This window comes from Myodes glareolus, chromosome 7, assembly GCF_982192425.1.
Source record: "Myodes glareolus chromosome 7, mMyoGla1.1, whole genome shotgun sequence".
Taxonomy (NCBI): Eukaryota; Metazoa; Chordata; class Mammalia; order Rodentia; family Cricetidae; genus Myodes; species Myodes glareolus.
The window spans coordinates 78,132,388-78,154,162 of NC_142032.1; the positions used below are offsets into that span (position 1 = coordinate 78,132,388).

The 21,775-nt window shown below is 41.1% G+C and overlaps 1 protein-coding gene across 2 annotated transcripts in view; it reads left to right on the plus strand.

Annotated features, from left to right (window-relative positions):
• Xpo6 (exportin 6) overlaps positions 1-21,775 on the plus strand; it is a 103,671-nt gene that overhangs the window by 12,479 nt on the left and 69,417 nt on the right. For both annotated transcript variants that reach the window (XM_048460581.3, XM_048460580.3), the window contains exon 2: positions 21,172-21,262. In XM_048460581.3, coding sequence (XP_048316538.1) covers positions 21,172-21,262 — 91 coding nt within the window. The remainder of the gene's footprint in view (positions 1-21,171; positions 21,263-21,775) is intronic.

Below are 21,775 nucleotides of genomic sequence, written 5' to 3' on the forward strand. Positions count from 1 at the left end.
TGCGCCTGCATATGTTCTGAAGATTGAACTGAGGTCTTCTGAGTAAGCTACCTTTCCAACCCTCTTTTTGGACAAAGCCTTATTATGTATGTAGTTCAGGCAACCTTCAGTTAGCTGAGCCTCCTGCCTTTAGGCTCACCAATATCATTATCATAAAAGCTACAGTGCCTAAGTATGTTGGCTTTTCGGGGGGGGGGCATCATAATAGTTAAAAAAAAGTTACTGCCATTTAGGTTAAAAACAACCCTTTATTTTGAAACAATTCTGTGCTCACAGGAAGTTGCAAAACTGGTGTAAAAAGTCCTGTGTCTACTTTACTAGGTGCCCCAGTAGTGTCCAAACCAGGAAATCAACATCTGATGTATTCCAGTTCTTATTGTGTATGTATTCATGGGTGTGCAAGTGTATCCACTGTATGTATATGTACGTGCAGAATCCAGAGGCTGATGACTGGGTGCCTTCCCAAATTGCTTCCCAGCCTTGATTTTTGAGATAGCAGCACCTTATTAAACCTAGAATTCACAGATTAGGCTAGACTGGCTGGCCAGCAGGTCTCAGGGATACTCTTGTCTTCACCTCCCACTGCTGAAATTATACATGCACATTGCCATGACTAGCGTAATGTTTTGAATGAGAATGGCCTCCATAGGCTCATATATTCGAATGTTTGGTTCCCAATTGGTAGACTGTTCAAGAAGGGTTAGAAGGTGTGGCCTTGATGAGGAAGTGTGTCACTAGGGTGGTCTCTCTCTGCCTTCTGTTTGTGGATGAGCGGTAAGCTCTCAGCTGCTGCTCCAGTGTCATGCCTGCCTGCTGCCATGCTTCCTATCATGATGATCATGGACTCACCCTCTGAAACTGTAAGCCAGCCCCAATTAAAGCTTTCTTTTATAAGTTGCCTTGATCATGGTATCCTCTCACAGCAATCGGACAGTAACTAAGATACCTGCTTTTTCTTTCTTTCTCTCTCTTTTTTTTTCTTTTTTTAAATATGAGTTTTAAGAATTGAGGTAAAGTTTTCCTCATGCTTATATAGCAAGCATTTTACCCATTGAACCAGCCCCTGTATTTTATATCTTAAAGGATTCAATGTTCCTACTGCTCCAACTTATTTATTTATTTGGGGGCAGGATCTTCTGTATCTTAGGGTGTCCTTGGTCGACTATACTGCTGAGGATGGTAGGCATTCTGCTTCTACTTTCTGAGTGCTGGAATTGCAGGCATACACAACCACACTTGGTTTCTGCATTGCTGGAGGTCACACCAAGGCTTTGTGCATACTACTCCATAGATGTCATTGTTAGGAGTTCCTTAGAATTTGTTTTTCCTTGGTTTTTGAAGGACAGTTTGGTTAGATATAATATTGCTAGGTTATAGTATCTCATTTTTTTTCTTTTTTAAAAATAGACTCTTACTATGTAGCCCTAGCCTGGAGCTTACTACATATACCTGACTGCCCTCCAACTCACAATTGCTTCTGAGTGCTGGGAAAGAAGATGTGGTCCATCATGCCCAGCTCACATGACCTTTTATAAATGGTGTTAGGATTTGTGTTGACTCAGGTTGTCTGTAGCAGGTCACCTAGCTGAGCCAGTGAGTGTTCCAAGAGGAGAGTGGTCTCCAAGCTCCATTCACTGGGTCAGGGAAGAGTTGCTGGTTAGTCAGAGAAAGTTCAAAGGCCTTGATATGTCTGTAGACGCTGGAATGTGTGACATCTGTAATTGGTTCCTAATACTGGAAGTTAAATAGAACAAGTACTGAGAATGTGAGAGATCCCTTCCAGCAAGGCTGCAGAACCACACGTTCATCTCTTGCAGCTGGTAATGTTAGGAGGGGAAGATGAACAGAAGCTTTGAAATTTTGAGTGTCCTGCCAACTAGGTGGCACACACCTGTCATCCGAGTTCACAGATGAGGAAGGGAGGTCTGAAGTTCAAGGCCAGTTGAGTTCAAAGCCAGCCTGGCTAAATTGGGCGTGGAACAGCTGTAGCTAAGAAGGCTTCCTAAAGCAGGGTGTGTGTAGCTTTAACTTCAGAGCAGATATGGAGTCTCTAGGCAGAGTTTGGGGCATTTGAAGCAGATGGTGTGGTGGTACCTGTGGAATAGGGAGCTAGATTGTGTGTTTAGACATGTCATATGGACAAGTGGAAATGTTGAACAGGGTTTCTGCTAGGCAACACAGACGTTTGATGGTGTGACTTGGGAAAACCTGTTAATAACTCAGGAAGGGAGCCTTGCTCCTCATGATTACTCAGAAAGTTTTCTTCTGAGATCTGCAGTCTGCTTAGGAAGAAGAATTAAGTGTTCTATCAAGGGTTTGCTTATTTTAGTTTTTTTTTTAAAGATAATTTTAGACTTTAGAATAGTTCCTAAAGTCATTGAGGGTATCTGTATGCTTCTCTTCAGAGTTTCTGAAAACAGAACCAAAGTCCTGCAAGAAAGATACCTAACGCTGGTTTGTGACCATCTTTAACTTGGTTTCTGGACCACCTTCATTCTAGTACTGATAAACAATTAAGCTGGTGCTGTGTATGAACTTACACACTTCATAGTATGTATGAATATACAACCTTACAAGAGGTTGCTCTGCCACCTCTTGATTTTGCTCAGTAGTTATACTGATTGCAAGTTATTTTGAACTCTAAAATATTTGATAGCTAATTTAGAAAACAAGAAATTACTACCTCCTGATTGAACTTTTTGTAGCAGTTTGTTTGTTTCCTTGTCTTGTTTTCTGTATACTTTCTAAAGATTTATTTTTATTTTATGTGTATTGGTGTTTTGCCTGCATGTGTATGTCTAGGCTAGGGTGCCACATTCCCTGGAACTGGAGTTACAGACAGTTGTGAGCCATTATTTGGGTGCTGGGAGTTGAACCAGGTCCTCTGGAAGAGTAGCCAGTGCTCTTAACTGCTGAGCCATCTCTCCAGCTCTCTGTTGACTTTCTAAGTGGTTGCCCTTGTACTGTAAATGCACTTTTTCTACTTAACAGTATAGTAGACTTTTTTTTAGGTTGTTAAATGTGTCCCAAGTATTTATGATGACTGTGTAGCATTGCATTGCATGGATTCTTAAGCAGTTAGATTTTTCCATAATAAACATTGTGTGATTAATGTCTTTGCAAAAAGCTTTTTCTGAATTTTAGAAGTTGCTTTAAGAGAGATTCCCAGAAAGGCTCTAGGGTAAGGAGATTATTCCCTCCCCCTTTCCTCATAAACCTCTTATTTTGGGAAAGTTTTAAGTTTCTTTCTGTTTTGTTTTGTTTTTCGAGACAGGATTTCTCTGTGTAAGAGTACTGGCTGGCCTGGAACTCACTTTGTAGACCACAGTGGCCTTGAACTCACAGAGATCCACCTGCCTCTGCCTCCCGAGTACTGGGATTAAAGGCATGCACCATCATGCCTGGCTTTAATTTTAAGTTTAATGTAAACATTTTAAAGGCACTTCATTATATTTTCCAGAAGGTTCCAGTTCATCATTCCTTTCAGCTGTTAATATACTCATGGCATTCATAATCTTAAGTGCTACAGCAAAGGTTAACGGCTTCTTACTGTTCCTCAGTATTGTGCATATGTAGGAAAAGTTATTTCAAGTTAGTTTATTTTTCTGTTAATAGGAGGTAGCCATTCTTTTTGTTTGCTTGCTTGTTTTGGAGATCCATATGTGTAGTGCAGGCTAGCTTTCATCTCACAGTCCTCCTCCCTCATCTCAAGTGCTGGGGGTTAGAGGTGTGCACACCATCATGCCTACCTTAAAACTTGACATCCTTTAAAGTGTGCCAAATTCAGTGACACAGGACAAGGAGCGCAGCTCACTAGTAGACCACCCGTTTGGATGCCCTGAGTTTAGTTCTCTATACCACAAATAACAGCAAATATGACATTGGGTACATTTTGAGCCACAGAGTTTCAAAGTTTTCATCACTCCAGAGAAAGTCCTGTTGTTGTCTCTTTCAGTTGTCTGTCTGTCTGTCTGTCTGTCTTTCTCTCTCTGTCTCCTCTAGGCCACTGACTTTTGTGCCAATGAGTATGCTTGCTGTGGATATTTTATTTTATCCTGTATGAAATCATACAGTATGTGATCACCCAGTTTCTTTTCCTCTTTGGGGGTCTCACTTTTGTTGCCTTAGGCTGGCCTTGAACGCGTGGAGCATCAGTCTCCCCAGCACCTAGGACTGCATAAGTAACTTTTCTAAATCATATAAAAGATGATTTTTAAGACTACATTTGTATCATATTTATGTATTATAGTTAGAAAATTGGCAATCTGTCTCTGGCAGACTTAGTTGGGAAGGCTGCCTCAGGCTGTGTCATAAGGAAGAAGTAGGTTTTTACAGTTACTATAAGAGGACCAACAACTGTGGGACCTGAGGTAAGAAGGCATCTGAGACAGGGACAGAGGTAGCAACAATGTGCTGCTTTCGAGTGAAATGGCAGTACCTGTCATAATGGGGATAAGTAGGAACCTTCTAGACATTACCCTTGATTCGAAGTGTGGTTTGGAGAACTGGCAGGTGTTTTCTTTTGTGCTATCAAAAATAGTCAACCTAAAAACAAGTGAGTCTGGGCCAGTGTCTAACACGTAAAACTTTAGAAAACGATGAGCGAATTTTTGTCCAAGAATAAGAGTGGCCAGATATGACATGAGCAACCAGAGGTGGCCCCTGAGCACCTGTTTCTCAGTTTGAAATTTTCATGGGGATCCCTTAGTGGCATGAAAGGGAGTATTATGTTTAAGGTGAATGGTTTTGTTCTTTAGGTAGATTCTTCCCCTTTCCCCCAAATGGGAATGAGCCGTCAGTTACATCAGCTTTGTAACATACCACTAAAATGGAGTGTTTAATACAATAGAGGGTTTTATTTCTTGAGCCAAATAATCACACATAGTGAATTCATGCATCATAAAATTAGTGTCTTTTAATTCATTAATGGTTTTCTCAAAGCCTGATCCCCTGGGAGGTAAAGATGGAAAAGGCAGGTGTGACTCTGCAAAGCCAAGGACAGTGCTTTTGTAAGGTGTGAACTTGGGACGTATCTTTAGTAAAATCCCAGGCATTTCACGGGATGCCCCTTTATGTGCTAGTGAGTCCACTAATTGACTGGCTTTAGTATGGCCCTGGTCACCAGAAAAACCAGGCAGAATTAGAGGGCTGGGAATTTAAATTAAAGTCCTCAGGCTTGGGGCTGGGGCTGAATTAACCACAGTGGCAAGTAACTGACCAAGTGGATGTATCAGGAGGGTGGTGTGTAGTGAGGGACTGCGGGCAGGCCTGCTTTTCACCTCACCCGGCTCCCGCACGGCTAGCTTAGTCCCAGAAATAACAACACACAAATTGTATTTAAGCACTGCCTGGCCCATTATTTCTAGAGAGTTAGTTACTGACTAACTCTCATGTCTTAAGATTAACCCATTTCTAATAATCTGTGTAGCACCACGAGGTGGTGGCTTACCGGAAAAGATTCAGCATGTCTGACCTGGTGGCTGGCTGCATGGCGCCTGCCTCATTGCCCTCTTCCCAGCATTCTGTTCTGTTTACTCCGCCTACCTAATTTTCTGTCCTATGAGAGGGCCAAGGCAGTCTCTTTATTAACCAATGAAAGCAACACATAATAGAAGGCCCACCTACATCAGTGGTGCATGGGGGAGGGAGTCAAGTTTTGTAGCTCTTCTTGAATACCTCGTTTGGTGCATGTCTTCACTTGTACACTTTGTAAGTTTTATATACTATGCTGCCAAGTCCCTGCAAATTATTCTTTGACCTTTATACACACCCTGGTAAAATGTGTATGTGTGTACACACACACACACACATTCACACTCACACACATACACACACACATAAACATACATGTCCAGTTCCCAAGTATTTGGCTGTATATTCTCCATAAATTGCTTTCATACCTTTGTGAAAAATTAATTCTATATTTGTATGTATTGACTATTACTGTACTGTAACATCCTGCTGAAATGTGAGTCTGTCCTTTTTTGCTGTTGTACTTTTCGAAGGCTACTGAAGATTGTGATTTTTCATGGGAAAAATACAGCTGGTTAAATACTAGCATTTTCCTGAGTTTGGTGAGCCTCTTTTGGAATATTATTCAAACTGAAGAAAGTGGTTAGGGTAACCTAGATTTAGAGCCAGATAGTTAAAAGTACTGAAAACAACAGCCTGGGTTGCAGTGAGTAACATAAGAGGTGGTCTTTTGAGATAGCCCTGGCTCTGTGGAATATGATGCAGGAGGTGTGAGCGAGACTGAAGAGATGGCTCAGCAGAGTCATCCCACGTGGTAGAAAGTGAGAACTCCATAGGTTGTCCCCTAACTTCCACGTGTGTGCTGTGGCTTGTGCCCATCATCCAGTAGATATCATTTAAAATGAAAAGCAAACAAAAAGAAAAGTCAAACAGCTTTTGTTTTTCTTAGAATCATGGACATAGTTCTAAACTCTACTGTGTCAAACAGATGGAATTCTAGAGGGTACGTGCTGACATTTATATACTTAGTTTTTAACACTGGTGGTTAACTAAAAATGACTGGAGGGACTCTCTGTGTAAAGGTGCCTGCCAACAAGCTTTAGAGAGCATAGAGAGCATGGTGGAAGGAGAGAATGGCAAACCTCCATATGGACCTTATAAACAGCCAAGTGAAGTGGAGCAGGAAAACATGTGTAATGCCAATATTTCAGTATAGTTTTCTATATTACATAAGTTAAAAATTACTGCTTTTTTTTTTGAGGCAGGGTCTCACTCTAGCCCAGACTGGCTTGGGATTCATTATATATTTCCAGGCTGTCCTTAGACATGTCTTAGCCTTCCAGTATTGGAATTATAGGTCTGAACTTTCATATCAAGTTTAAAAAGTGTAGTTCTCAGGGAGATGGCTTAGTAAGTGTGTTCTGCTCGCATGAGGATTTGAGTTCAAAACCTCAGCCCCCACATTAAAGCTGTTCATGGCTTTGCATGCCTGTAACCGCAGCACTGAAAACAGGTGGATCCCAAGAACTCCCCAGCCAGCCTAACTAATCCAGTGAGTTAGTTCAGTGAGAGACACCATGACCACCACGTCTCTTAGAGAAAGCATTTAACTGGGAGTGTGCTTAAAGTCGACTATCATTATGGCAGGGAGCATGGTGGCATTTGTGGCCCTGGAGCGGTAGCTGAGAACTAACTACATCCTGATCCAAAGCCTGACTGGGTGTGGCATGGGCTTTTGAAACCTCACAACTCACCCCTAGTGATACTTGACTTCCAACATGGCTACACCTACTAATCCTTTTAATACTTTCAAAAAGTTCCACTTCCTGGTGACTTAGCACTCATATATATGAGCCTATAGGGACCATTCTTATTCAAACTACCATAGTGCCCGTCTATCTCCAGTTCCCCATCCCGACCCCTAAACTGAACTTGAGTTATAGACATACAACATTGTAGCCTGCTTTTTACATGGGTGCTGGGAATCTAAACTCAAGTCCATGTGTGTATGCAGCATGCACTTTGCCAACTAAGCCATTTCCCTAGTTCCCCCTAAAGTCATAGTTCGTTTTTTTTTTTTTGTTTGTTTGTTTTGTTTTGTTTTTTTGAGACAGGGTTTCTCTGTAGCTTTGGAGCTTGTTCTGGAACTAGCTCTTGTAGACCAAAGTCATAGTTCTTAATGAAAAAAACTATTCAGCTAGAACACATGGATCCCCTGGCTAGAATCTATGCAAACTTGTCCCTTTGTGCTAATGGTGATCTGTGTGATGGCAGGAACCTTCAGAGCCCCCATCCAGAGACAGTTCCTACTGAGTACAAATCTCTACTCATGCAGCACCCCTCTTGTTTCCTGTGGGGTGGCATCTCAGGACTCTCAGCAGCTGCTACTTTGGTGTCATTGTCTTGACATGAAGCCTTTGCAGACGTGACTGAGCATCTTTAAAAAATAACTATTAAGGTGGTGATAAGAGTAGTCAGAGGAATAAACTGGTAACAACTTTAGGCATTGTCTATAAAAGCAAGTGAAGAGACTGGGATGTAGTTCAGTGGTGGAGTAGTTCCTGGTGTATGTGAGGCTCTGGGTTCAAACAGATGAAATAAAGTGCAATAAAAGTGTTCACATGAAGTTCACATAAACAAAATCTGCAGTGAGGGAGAGATTACACACTGAGGTATACCCCTGATTGTCATCAGAGTGCTCTGGAGGCATGCGGAATTTCCTCCAAAGTTACCCAGGCTTGAATCAGTGGACTGACTTTTTCTCTTGCATGCGTTTCTTTTAGTGGAAGCACTGGTGCTCCTCAAACCTGCTGTCTGTGTGGACCACTTCCTTTCTGTCTTCTTTCATTTTTGCTGTGGTCTACATTTAGGGGTGACCTTCTGTCCCTCATGTGGGAGGAGCAATGGAATATATTCTTGTGGGCCTGCTCTTCCTTTGTTCAGGAGTGATTGCTTTTGATGTACTGGGGAAAGCATCACACTGTGGGTCCACTTCTGGCCTGCCAGGTATGAAGTCATGCATCCGTGCATTAGAACCCTGCCTAGCTTTGTGCTAGAACTCTCACTGCCCTATGCTCAGCTGTGCCTTGCATCCTTGCTGAGGTTAGAGCCAGCCCTCTTCTCTAGGCTTGGGGGTGTGGCAGTAAAACCAGTTCCGTTGGAAGAGGAGGCAGGTAACTCTGCCAATGAGGAGAACAGTAGACTTTGACCTGCACTTTGGATCTTGAGATATAAAACCACTGGGTAGATCATGAAAGAGAAAGGACATGATTATGTTCCCCAGTTCATAGCAGTCTCTTAGACCATCTGGAGGCTTTTGCCAAAATCAAGCAGGTTATTTACAGTATGAGGTTTGGTAATAATTTATGATGAAGGTATACGGGCTTTAAAAAGAGGCTTCTGTTAGATAGGACAGTTGGTGACAACGATTGAAATTGTTTGCATGGGAGCAATGTTCTTGGTAGTTTTTCTTGATTACAGAGTTGCAGTGTGCTGTTATTGTGGTGATCTACTATTGTCACATTCATTACCTGATTGCATTCAGTGCAATGCCAGCTCATTTATCTTCAGACACTTGGAGCAGAACACTTCTGGAGTAACTATCACTGGGTAGGCACTCTGGCATCCTGCTCCATATTTTGACTTCGCTAATAACTAGGTAACCTTGGGCAAACAGCTGTCTGGTCTTATTTCTTTTCTGCCAGTACAAGGCTGAACTTGATGCTCCCTGTTGATATTTTTTCTGTTTTAAGATTTTAAAAATTGCTGGTCAACATCTTTGCGTTAACATGTTAGTAAATGTGATTGGAATTTAATTCATTAGACGTGTAAGTATATACTTCTGTCTTCTGGAATATGTATCTGGGAAAGAGAGGGATGATGAAGAGTGCCTATTGGTGATCTCTTCTTTTGGACAGTTTTCTTACTGAATGACTTTTTATCATTCTTTTGTCTGTCTAATTGAAGCCCTCTGGGTGGTATATAAAAAATAAAATTTATACAGTGTATTATATTTTAGTTTTTAGTGGATATGGTTGTTACCCAACCAGCAGATGTAACATTTTTTAACATTTAAGCTGTGTAATATCTCTTTTTCAAAAGCAGTGAGTGAAAATCTACCTGATATCTGAGGAAGTTAATCTCTTCCTATTGTACCTTGCATGCCTTTCCTTTTCTCTTTCTCATTTGCAATGCCATCTTGGAGCAGTGAGGAGTGAGGTGGAAGATAATGGTCCAACAGAAAATTAAAAGCCTCGTTAGTGGGACTGGAGTGAAGGTTCAACAGTTAAGAGCCCTGACTGCTCTTCCAGAGGACCTGGGTTTGACTCACAACCATCTGCAACTTCAGTTCCCGAGGATCTGATGGCCTTTTAGGCACTGCATGCATGTGGTACACAGACAGACATGTAGACAAAACACCCTCACACATGAGATAAAAACAAATAAATCAAAACAAACAAAACACCTTGTAGTCCTTGTTTTGGCAGTACATACACTAAACTTGGAATGGTACAGAGAATAGTGTGACCTCTGTGTAAGGAAGTATGCATTCCTGAGGCATTTCGTATAAAAATAAATAGCTTCTTAAAGATACTGGAGAAGAGTGAGCAAGAGCTCTTGCTGCTCTTCCAGAGGACCCAGTTCAGTTTCCAACACTTATGCCATGTAACTTACAGTTGCTGGAAACTTTAGTTCCAGAGGATCTGACACCTCTTTTGGCCTCTTGTAGGTACTCTGTTGTGTTTGTGTGCACATGTGCACACGCACACACACACACACTTGTGCACAGCAGCAACAATAATAATCTTAAAAACAACAGCAACAACAAAAAGTATCTCATGGGTTGAAAAGATTGCTCAGTGGTTAGGAACACTTGCTGCTTTTGTGGAAGAACCAGGTTCAGTTTCCAACTCACAGAGCAACTCACAAATGCCTGTAACTTCAGTTTGAGGGGATTTGACAACATCTTCTGGTCTCTGTGGGAACCAGGCACACGTGTACATTCATACATGGAGGCAAAACACTCGCAAATAAAAATGAATCTTAAAAATGATCTCCTTGCTAAAGCTAGGCATGTTTGTATACACCTGCAATTCCAGTTGCTTGGGAGGCTAATGCAGGAGGGTCATGTGTTCTAGGCCAGCCTGGACTACATAGTGAGACTATGAAAGCAAACAGATCCTAGCATTAGGGAGGCAGAGGCAGGTGGATCTCTGAGTTTGAGGCCAGCTAGGGCTACAGAGTGAAACTGTCTCAAAACAAACACCTCCTCACAAATGAAATACACCCTTGTTAGTTGGAAGTTATTTCAGACACCTCCAAACAAATGAAATAACCCTTGTTAGCTTAAAGTTTTTTCCAGTTAAAAGATTGTGACTAGTAGGTCCAAACTAGCCTATTAACATTTTTGATGTTTGCTTTATGGTTTGTTCTCTCTGCCTCTGTCATAGGCACATGTATAAATATATTTTGACACATGCTGTTTTTCTGATGTATGTAGTATAGTTCTTAGTGAAGATGGTCTGTTATAGTCATATGACTATACAGTTATCAGCTTCAGCTCATTTAAATTGGTTCAATACTTTAATCTGCCAACAGTGGGGCTGAAGAGGCTCAGTGGATAGAGTGCTTGCCATGGACTTGAATTCAGATCCCCAACATCCAGTAAAAGTGTGGTGTGTGTGTGTGTGTGTGTGTGTGTGTGTGTGTGTATGTGACCCCAGTACTAAGGAAATGGAGAAAGGAGGATCCCTGGGCCTTATTGGCTAGCTTAACCCAAACAGTTAGCTGCAGGTTCAGTGAGAAACTGTGTATCAAAAAATAAGGTGAAGAACTGGCTTAATGTACTTGCTGCCAAGCCTGACAACCGACTTCCATCCTTAGATCCCACATAGTGGAAGGAGAAAAAGAATTCCTCTGGCCTGTTCATACATATTAGAACATGTGTGCACACATGCACACATACACACATTTGAAAAACAAAAAGTACTGAGTGTAGAGAGTGATAGAAGAAGATACCTCATATTAACCTTTTGCCTCAAAATGTATGCCAGTACATACGTTTGAACCCATGCACCACACACAGTCTCTCTGTCTCTGTCTCTCTCTCTCACACACACACCTGCAATCACTGTTTTGGTTTTGTCAGTAGGCCCAATATAGCCATTTTCCCTCCAATTCAGGATCCAGTCTTGGATCAAGTATAGCATTTGCTTCTTATGAGTCTTTAGTCCACCATAGATTTGTTTTTTGCTTTTTGTGTGTTTTTTTTTAAAGCATTACATTTGTGCATTGGTAGCTAGTTGGTTGATCTTGTTTTTATGTATTGTCCAGTAGTACACAGGCAGGTTTTCCCAGTAGAAAATATACTGTCCTCTGTCTACAAACACCAACTCTAGTTGGTCCCTATAGGGAATAGACTATGTCGCCTTGACTTTATCAGTCCCACAGTGGAACCAGTGGAATTTTCTAGTTCAGACGCTTGGCATTCTTGTTTCTAGCTTCTGGTTCTCAGCAGTGATTGATCTTTTCTGTTCGTGGAAGAGACAGAGACTCTGGGTGCTTTGTATAAACCTAAGAAGCACTCGAGGAATGGTCTGTCGCTTTGCATCTTTGTGGAAGTCTTAGTCTGAAGCTGAGGAGTAGGTTTAGATGAGGTCAGAGTGTGTGCTTTAGTCATACGACTCTACGCAAAGATTCTGTGTGGTATGTCTGTAATTGTTCCCATAGGGAAAATACTGGTGAGCTTTGAACTGTAGGCAGACAAGGAGCCTTCTGATCTTTGATTCCAGGTGATGTTCATAGTGTGGTGTGCAAGCCTTTGTCTTGGCTGCATCTTTCTTTTAACTGTTGAAGCATTGGTTCTCTGCTTTAGTAGCTCTTGTTTTACATTGTCTGTTCTACTCTATCTGTGGCCTGTCACTACTCTTTTTGCTCTGATCATGTAGCTTACAAAAACCATTTAAGGAAAGAGAATTATTTATTTTGGCTCATTGAGGATACAGACCATCATGGTGGGGAAGACATGGTGGCAGGAGCTTGAGGAGGCAGCTGGTTTTATCGAGTTTGCAGTTAGGAAGCAAAGAAGTAATTGCTAGTGCTCTGCTAGTTTTCTGCTTTTTATATGATCTGGAAGCATAGCCCATGGAATGGTGCACTCATATCTGAGGTGGGTCTTCCACCCTCAACCTGTTCAGATAATCCTTCACAGCCATGTGTTGTGGGATATTTGTACACTCTCTGAAGGTGTATCACTCTGATTGGTGTAATAAAAAGCTGAACAGCCAACAGCTAGGCAAGAGGTATAGGCAGGATTTCTGGGGAGAGAGAGAGGAAGAGGAGGAGTCTAGGTGTGCAGGAGATGCCAGGAGACACGGAGAGGAAACAGGAGGTGCAAGTTGGAAGAGAGGTAGAATATAGATTCATATAAATGGGTTAATGTGAGTTATAAGAGTTATGTGAGTTATAATGGGACAAGCCTAAGCTTATAGGCCGAGCTTTCATAATTAATAACAAGTCTCTGTTGTTATTTGGGAACTGGCTGGTGGGACAGAATACTTGCTACAGCCATGTCCAGAGGTTTATTTCTATGATAATTCTAGATTGTTAAAGTGTCAATGAACATTGCCACTGTACTCTTCTAAGACTTAAGAATCCACCACCACCTACAGTGCTGGCTATTCCTCAGCACAAGTGAGTCCTTCAGCGTCTCTGAGTGAATGAGAGCTCATATGACTACCAGATCAGCTGGTTTCGACTTACTTAGTCCAACAAGATACAAGTTCAGAGTCCAACAAGATGCAAGTTCGGGTTTTAGAAATGAAAGTACTAGGTTCTGTCATAGAGGAACAGTGAGGCCTGAACCGAGTGGGAGTTTGGAGGGTGTGTCTCTTGGGACTAGAGTTTCCTTCCTGCTCTTTGCTACTTTCTAGCCTTTTGAGCCTGGTGGCACTGCAGCACTGGTGTCAGGGAGGGGCGCTCTCAACACTGACTGCCATGTTTTACTTGAAGCTTTGGATCTTAACTTACAGGCATACAGCTAAAGACACCCTTTTCTTGCCTGCTTTATTTTCTGTGGTGAAAGTATAAGGAGGGAGTGTTCATTTGAGAGTGGAGACGTCTGTGGTGGTTATGTTACTGTTGAAAGTTTTCTTGAGATTGAACGTCCTTGCTAATTCTGTATACTTTTGAACCTTGGTTGGCAAGTAGTGTGGAAGCAGTATCAATATCAGTGAGACTGTGAGCTTATAGGAAGGATGTCTGTGGTCCACTTCCTAGTGGGGTGCACAAGGTATAGCTCCTAGGAAAGGAAGCTGAAAGTGTTAATCTGGAGATTCACCAGAGAAAAATCAGTTCCATCATTTTGGCCAAATTTAAGCAAGCTTTTATCAAAACTTTATATACTGACCTTTATGGAATTTGATCAGGACCTCCCTGGAAACTCTCCAGTTGAGTGGCCCCAAGACACGTGTAATTGGGACTTATATGGACAAAGCTCATAAGGCCACTGTACTTTTCCATGAGGCTTTGTTGTTATTTTCCAAGAACTACAACTCCCAGAATGCTAGGAAGTTACCTGGCCCTTGGGCAGATAGGACTTACAGGTTAACTTAGGGTCTAACAAAAATTTGATAAAGGCTTTTTTTTAAAATCAAGGGTTATGTTATAGAGAGGATTGCTTTAATTTCTCTTCTTATTTATTTATTTATTTATTTATTTTGTTAGCATGTGTGTGTGTGGGTGTGTGTTCCATGGTGCACATGTAGAAGTCAGGGGGCTGTCTTCAGTATGTGGGCTTTGGGGCTCATGCTTAGGTAGCCAGGCTTAGGCTAGCATTTTACCTAGTCTCTCCAGCCTGAAATAGTTATTTAGAGGCTATTAGGTGAAACAGTACAGATTTAGTCAGGGTTTGAAAAAACAGATGTATTGGCTCTGTTGCAGAGGCAAAGGCTCATATAGACTAGGGTTTGAAAAAAATGTATGTATTGGCTTTGCATAGGCAAAAGCTCATATAGACTATCTACCATCAGGGCTTCTGTTAGACTTTGTTAAAGATAGTTTTAGAAACTATTCACGTTTTTTTTTTTTTCAAAAAAAAAAGATTTGTTGTTTGTGAGCAAAGGTTATACTTAGAGCTTTTTAGGGGAAAATTACTATCACTTGTGCCTCTTTGGGGGCATCAGCAGTCTTCCCAAAAAGCTGAAAGTGATAGTAACAGTCTTGTTCTTTTTACTCACATGGATTTGATATGCAAACTATTTGAACTCTACTCCTCAGGCATAATTTCCATGTGGTTTTTATTTTTAAACTCTTTGCTGTTTGGGGACCCACGACCCAGCTCCCAAATAAATACACAGAGATTTATTCTTACTTATGAATGCCTGACCTTAGCCTGGCTTGTTTGTTTCTAGCCAATTTTTTCTCACATTATCTTGTCTCCCTTTTGTCTTTTACCTTTCCCTATCCTATATACCTCTCTTTCCTGCTTACTCTGTGATTGGCTATGTGGCTGTGTGGCTGGACCCTGATGTTCCCTTCTCATTCTTTGCTCGCTCCTTCATTTTCTCTTTTCTTCTCTTCTCTTCTCTTCTCTTCTCTTCTCTTCTCTTCTCTTCTCTTCTCTTCTTCTGTTCTTTCTATTTAATTCTCTCTGCCTGGCAGCTGTGCCTATCCCTCTTCTGCCTGGCTATTGGCCGTTCAGCTGTTTATTAGATCAATCAGGTCTTTTAGGCAGACAAAGTAACACAACTTCACAGAGTTAAACAAATGCAGCATAAAAGAATATAACACATCTTTAACTAATATTCCATAGCATTCCCTCCTTTTTGTCTGAATAAAAAATGAAAGATTTTAATTTTAACATAGTAGAACTATATACAACAAAGTTATATAAGAAATTATGTTTACAGTATACAGTCCATTTGTACTTAGCAAATTCAGAGAAAATACCACCACCATCTTAGTGATTCTAAAGTTGTACACTAAATTTACTTTCTATCATAACTAAGGAAAACTACAACTTCTAATTTAGTCTTTAATTCATCAAATACCTCAGAAGGATATAATATAACTTAACAGAGATATCTGGCTGCCCGGACAGTAACCCAAAGTATCTCTGCAATGCTGGGCCTGCCACCAGCTTCCAAATAAATACAGAGACTTATTATTACTTATATATGTCCAGCCTTAGCTTAGATCTGCCTGCCTCTGTCTCTTGAGTGCTAGGATTAAAGGTGGTCACCACCTGGCCTTTTTTTTTTTTTTCCTAGCAAGCTTATCTTAAATTAATCCATTTACCTTTTTACCCTTTAGCCTCTGGACTTTTACCTTTCTCTGTTCTATATACCTATCTTTCTTTCTTACATCCATGAAAGACAAAAGATGTAAAAAGGGAAACAGAGGGGTCCAGCCTATAATCTTTGTGTGAAATTTCATGTAGGCTGAGCTGTAACTTCTCTTCCACAGCAGTCAGGATGGAAGTTCCCATTAGTCCATGAGTATTCAGACACCAGGATGGCTTTCCTCTAGGGGAGTCTTGAACTAGAGGGCTTCCACCTCCTTCCCTTTCTCCCTGCAGGACCTGTGCACAAGATGATATATGCGCATATATGACCACTGCTGTAGGATGGCATCCATCAGACTCCACATTTCATTTCTAGCTCTATTCTCTCCATCCTAGGCTGCTTCTGAACTGTCTGATTTATCTCTGCATCCCAGGAATATTAAGCTCATTTGCCAAATTAACAACTCAGCTTCTCAAGTTAAGGGCTCTGTAAAGCTCGATTTAGAATTGCTGGGGTTGAGAAGTCTGCCCTTAGGGGCATTTATTTGTTTAGGAAGAACAGATTGGATCCGAGTTGGGAAAGTTGGTATCAAGGTGACCAACCAGCTAAAACAGAGAGTGGTAGAAATTGTGGTGAGGAAAGTCTTCACACAGAGAAAGAAAGTAATGTGAAACGAGTCTGCAGGCCCAGTGGGGCCATAGACAGTATCAGAAAATTCTGTGACCTTTCTCTTCCTTTCAAGCTTTCTTTGATGAGGGGATTCTGAGCCTTGACTGGCTTTGTGGTTCTTTAATAAGGGAGTCAGAAGCACAGGTCTTTGAACTAACTACTGCTTATCCAGAAGCAGAAATAGACAACAGTGGAAATCCAGGCAGGCAGCTTTGTACACGCTATCAATTCTGCAGCAGAGAATGTAGGTTTGTCTTAGATGTACACATCGCTCCCTTAGAGGATTCTAAGGCAGCCATAATTCATCATCCCATTTTGCCCAAAGGTTCTAAGTGTGTGTTCCTTTTTCTGTGAGGTGAGCCGGATGACCTCTTGATGACATAGGCAAATAAAGCAGCCATATATGACATTGCTGTGGTGGCTGTTCTGAACGTATAGGCAACAGTGTACCTCACAATCCAAGGGGACCAGACTGAGACTGCAGGTCTCTCTTCACACTTTAGTGAGTAGTTGTACTAACAGATGAAAATGCAATTACCACTCATGGTCTAAACTTGAAGATGAAGTTTGAATTTCCAAGTACAGTGTGCAGTACACATACTTACCGACAAGTAATAATAGCGGTTACAGTGTGTAACACCTAAGCCAAGAGTGGAATATTCTTGGAGTGCCAAGGTAATCCCTCTTTCCCGAAGTACCCACTGCTCTGACTATAACAGCATAACTTAGTTTTGTTTGTTTAAAAATTTTGATATATTTTTAGTTCCAGCACTTGGGAGGCAGAGGCAGGTGGATCTCTGAGTCTGAGGTCAGCCTGGTCTACTAGAGTTTCAGGTCAGCCAAGACCACACAGAGAAACCCTGCCTGGGGTGGATGGGTGTGTGCGTGTGTGTGTGTGTGTGTGTGTGTGTAAACAAATAATGAAAGGGTTTGTTTTGACATCTTTTTGTTGTGTTTGAGATTCTTCCCTGTTGCTGTCAGATTGATTCATTTTGTATTGCAATATTCTGTCGAATAAACAAACCACAACTCACTCATTCCATTGGTGATAGACATTTGAGTTCTTTTGATTTTTTTTTTTAATTTTTTAAATTCTCTGTAGTGGCTCTGTGAGTATGTGTGTGTATTTTATTTGGTCTATATGCACAGATTTCAATTGGTTAATTGCGGTCATAAGACAAAATTTTCTCAAATGGTGACACCTGTCTATATTCCTGTGAGCAGTATCTGTATATCTCAGTTTCTTAGCCAACACTTGGTCTGTCAGTTTAATTTTTCTGTGTATGGATGTTTAGCCTGCCTGCATGTCTGTGCACCATGTGCATGTCTGGTGCCTGAAAGGGCCAGAAGAAGGCATTGGATCTCCTGAGACTGGAGTTACAGATGGTTGTGAGCTACCATGTGGGTGCTAGAACTGAACAGCCAGTGTTCTTAATTATTGAGCCATCTCTCCAGCTTACTGACTCTTTCTGACTTAGCTATTAATTTTAAGTTTGTTCTCTTTGAGGAGGTGAATACTTATTTAGGTCTTTCTTTTATAAGTAACTTTGTCCAAAGGTTCTTGTCTTTTCTTTGTTAAGTTACTTTATACTCTGCTGTGAATTCTGTTGGCTATAAATGTCTTCTCCATTCTGCAGCTTTCTTGTGCCATCTGATGAGCAGTCAGGGTTATCATTCTCTTTCTTTGTGTTTAGTGCTTTATGTGTCCCCAACAGTAGGAAAAAACTATAACCTCAGTTGTGTAGCATTTTCCTCTGGAAGCTTTATTACTTGACTTTTCACATTTTGTGGCTTAAATTTAAGGGTTTTTCTGATCTGGTGTTTTTTTGTGTTTTTTTTTTTCATGTATGTCAATGTGTCTGAGTGAATTTTTTGTTTAAATTTACTTTTAATACATTTAAAATTGAGTTTATTTTAAATACATTTATTTGTGTGTTTATTCAGGTCACATGTACATAGACAACACAGGACATCTTTTGGGAATCTGTTCTCTCTTTCTGTTGCATGGGTTCCAGGGATTGAACTCAGATTGGCAGGCTTGGTGGAAAGGTCCTTTAACCACTGAGTCATCAGGAGAGCCCCTCACTTAGTTTCAAATTAGTCTTTAAGATCTGAAGCAGAAATCTCGGCATAAGATATGAAGCTAGCAGATTGATCTTCTGAATCCTGAGATATTGACCTCTTCCACCTTAGAGTCATGTATGTTCTTTGTCTCTCATTACTTGAAAGAATAGTGTTGTGTGGTATGTTAGTACTTTCTCACTGTTGTTAGGTCCTTAACCTACCAGTCTGGATCTGGCCTTGCCATTTGCTTCAAACAGCTGGTAAAGGTTCCAGTGGCCTTCCTGCTAAGGGTGTTGAAGGATCTGCAGTATCCTTTAACCATTTGCAGGTCTGAACATATCCTGTTTGTCTTCTACTGTTCTGAATGTTTACTCAGGTGAAGCCTAGGACTCCTTTTTATCCACTGTAAATGAACACAGTTTGATTTTGGACTCTTGTCTGAGAAGCCAAAAGTATTTATGAGTATAGTTTCAGAGGTCTGATGACTTTTGCTTTGAAATGTTCCTGCCTGTTTTTATTTGATACCAAAGACCAAGTAAAAAATCATGGTAGCCATCCTTGCTAGGTATATAATTTTTCTAGTTATCTAGTGCTTGTACATATATCATCTTATTTGATACTTGCAGCGTCCTTATGAAACATTCCAACATTAGTATTGGGATTATTGAAGTGATCAGATTATAAACAGCCTAGATTTATGCTTGTTGGGAAGTGCCTGGGGATGTGCTTGGCTGGTTTTAGCACTGTCTCCTGGAAGGGCCACATGTCTTTGTAGTTGCTAGAGCGTCTTGATTTACATCTTAGCTTCTTGGGTTAGGGTGGAGTGTGCTGGGTTGATAGACTGACAGTGGAGACAGAAGGTTCTTGGGAGAGGCTGCCAAAGATGGTTTAGGTGTCAGAATGGCAACATGTGCTATGCTTGGGTGCTTTGAAAGTTGTGATCTCGGGAGTTTCTCCAGGACCCACTTCTCTTTCCCTTGAGCTCTCATCTTCCCTTCTCATGATTCCCTTTCTGCTTTCATGTCTTGTATCTTGTATATACGTTTATACGCATGTGTGTGCACACACATCCACAGACACGCACATGATATTTTTTGGGACATTGAATTACTTTAATACATTCTAATTTAATTTTTTTCTCTAAATTTTCCTACAACCTTTAAATTTTATTTTTTTCCATGCTGAGCTTTATTCCCCCCTCCCCTGCTCGCCCTGTACCTTGTGCTATTATTAGCCTGACTGTCCAAGCTGGTCTCAAACTCAGAGACTAGCCTGCCTCAACCTCTCAGCCTCATGAGTACTGGGATTAAAGGTGTGCATCACTATGTCTAGCCCTAACTGTTTTCTACTTTTTATTTATTGTTTTGTTTTTATTTTTTGTATTGTTTGTTTTGAGATGATCTCATATTGCCCAGGCTGGCTTCAAAGATGTAATTTTTTTTATTCCTCTTTGTGTGTGTGTGTGTGATGTGTACAGTGTGTACAGGTGCCTTAGGAGATCAGAGAGGTCAGATCCCCATGCTACTGTAGTTATAGTAGTTATATATAGTTGTGAGTCACCCAGCATGGGTGCTGGGAGCTTAACTTGGGTCCTCCGCAAGAGCAGTATGTGTTTTTTACCATCGAGCCATCTCTCCACCCCCCGAAACTTCAAACTTTATAGCTGAGGATGACTTTGGATTTCCTTCTGCCGCCATCTCTCTAATGGCTGGGATTGTAGGCATACACTACTGTGTCGTGGGGGGGAGGAGGGTGTTGGATATCAAATCCAGGGATTCATGCATGCTAGGCAAGCACTCTCCCAACTGAGGTATACCCCTAACCTTTACTTCATTTTGAGATAGGGTCTCACAAGGTTGCCCAGGTTAGCCTTGAACTTCCCATCCTCCTGTTTTAGCCTCCAGAGTAGTGTGGGTGATGACTTGTACCAAAGCCTGACTATAGTTTAAATTTTAAATAGAAATACCTCCCTCTCTCAAATACAATGACATACCAAACTTGATTAATGAAACAGACCAAGACAGTGTCTATACAATCTCAAACTGCTGGGCTCAAAGATCACTCCTGCCTTAGCCTGTCAAATAGTTGGATGTGTACCGTTCACCTGGCATATAGATAATTTTTATAGAACAAGTTGGCTTGCAAGCCATAAAATTCAGACAAGAATGTTTCTTTGAGTCACAGTGCTAATACTATTAGGGAAGAATTCATCACTCAACAGCCCAGTTCATTTTTCATCTTACAGTCAGCCTGGTGTGGGATGTCCTTCTGTACACTGTGAATATGTGTTGTTTTTATTAGTTGATAAATAAAGCTGCTTTGACCTATAACAGGGCAGAATATAGCAAGGCAGGAAATCCAAGCAGAGAATATAGGAGAAAAGAAGGCAGAATCAAGGGAGATGCCAGCAACAAGATGTGAGGTAACAAACCATAAGCCTCGTGGTAAAATATAAACTAATAGAAATGGGTTAATTTAAGTTGTAAGCACTAGTTAATAATAGGCCTGAGCTAATAGGCCAAACAGTATGTAATTAATATTAAGCCTCTGAGTGGTTATTTTAAAAGCGGCTGCAGTACCAGGTGGGGTAAGAAACCTCTAGTTACAGTAGTCTACTGTGCCAGCAGTATGAGAGGCACAGCCAGAAGCTGTTTATTGATGTTTTCTCAAATTCTTTTGTTAGGCATCTGAAGAAGCCTCCCTCAGGGCACTGGAAAGTCTAATGACAGAGTTTTTCCATGATTGTACAACCAATGAAAGAAAACGTGAGATAGGTAAGTGAAATTTGGGGAAGAAGGAATTGATATCCTTGGCTGGTCAAATCTGCAAGTTCCCCTTGAAGTCTTGACTTTGCTCTGGTTCTGCTGGTTGGTGGCAGGTGGGTCCTGCAGACCTAGCTGCAAGGGCATAGTGATTGGTTTTCTTTCTTTCAGTCAAGGGGGAAAGCCTCTGTTTTGCTTCTGATCTCAGCAGTGTTGTTGAAAGAAGCCCACAACCATTAATTTCAATACAAGAACAATTTAAAATGTGTCAGGATGAGCCTGAGGCAGAGGTTTTTTGAATTCCTTACCTGGTCTGCCACTGGAGACTTTTCTAGCCTTTTCTTCCTTTTCATCGCTGAAGAATATTTTCTCATTCTTCAGTTTTCATGAATAAAGACTCTGCCACAGAGAGAACATGTAGGTGTAATCATTTGCTGTCTCGGGGCCTCAGCATATTTGAGAACCCACGTTTGACTTTTGTGTTCATTAACACAATTATGTTAATCAAACACACTAGGAAGAAGA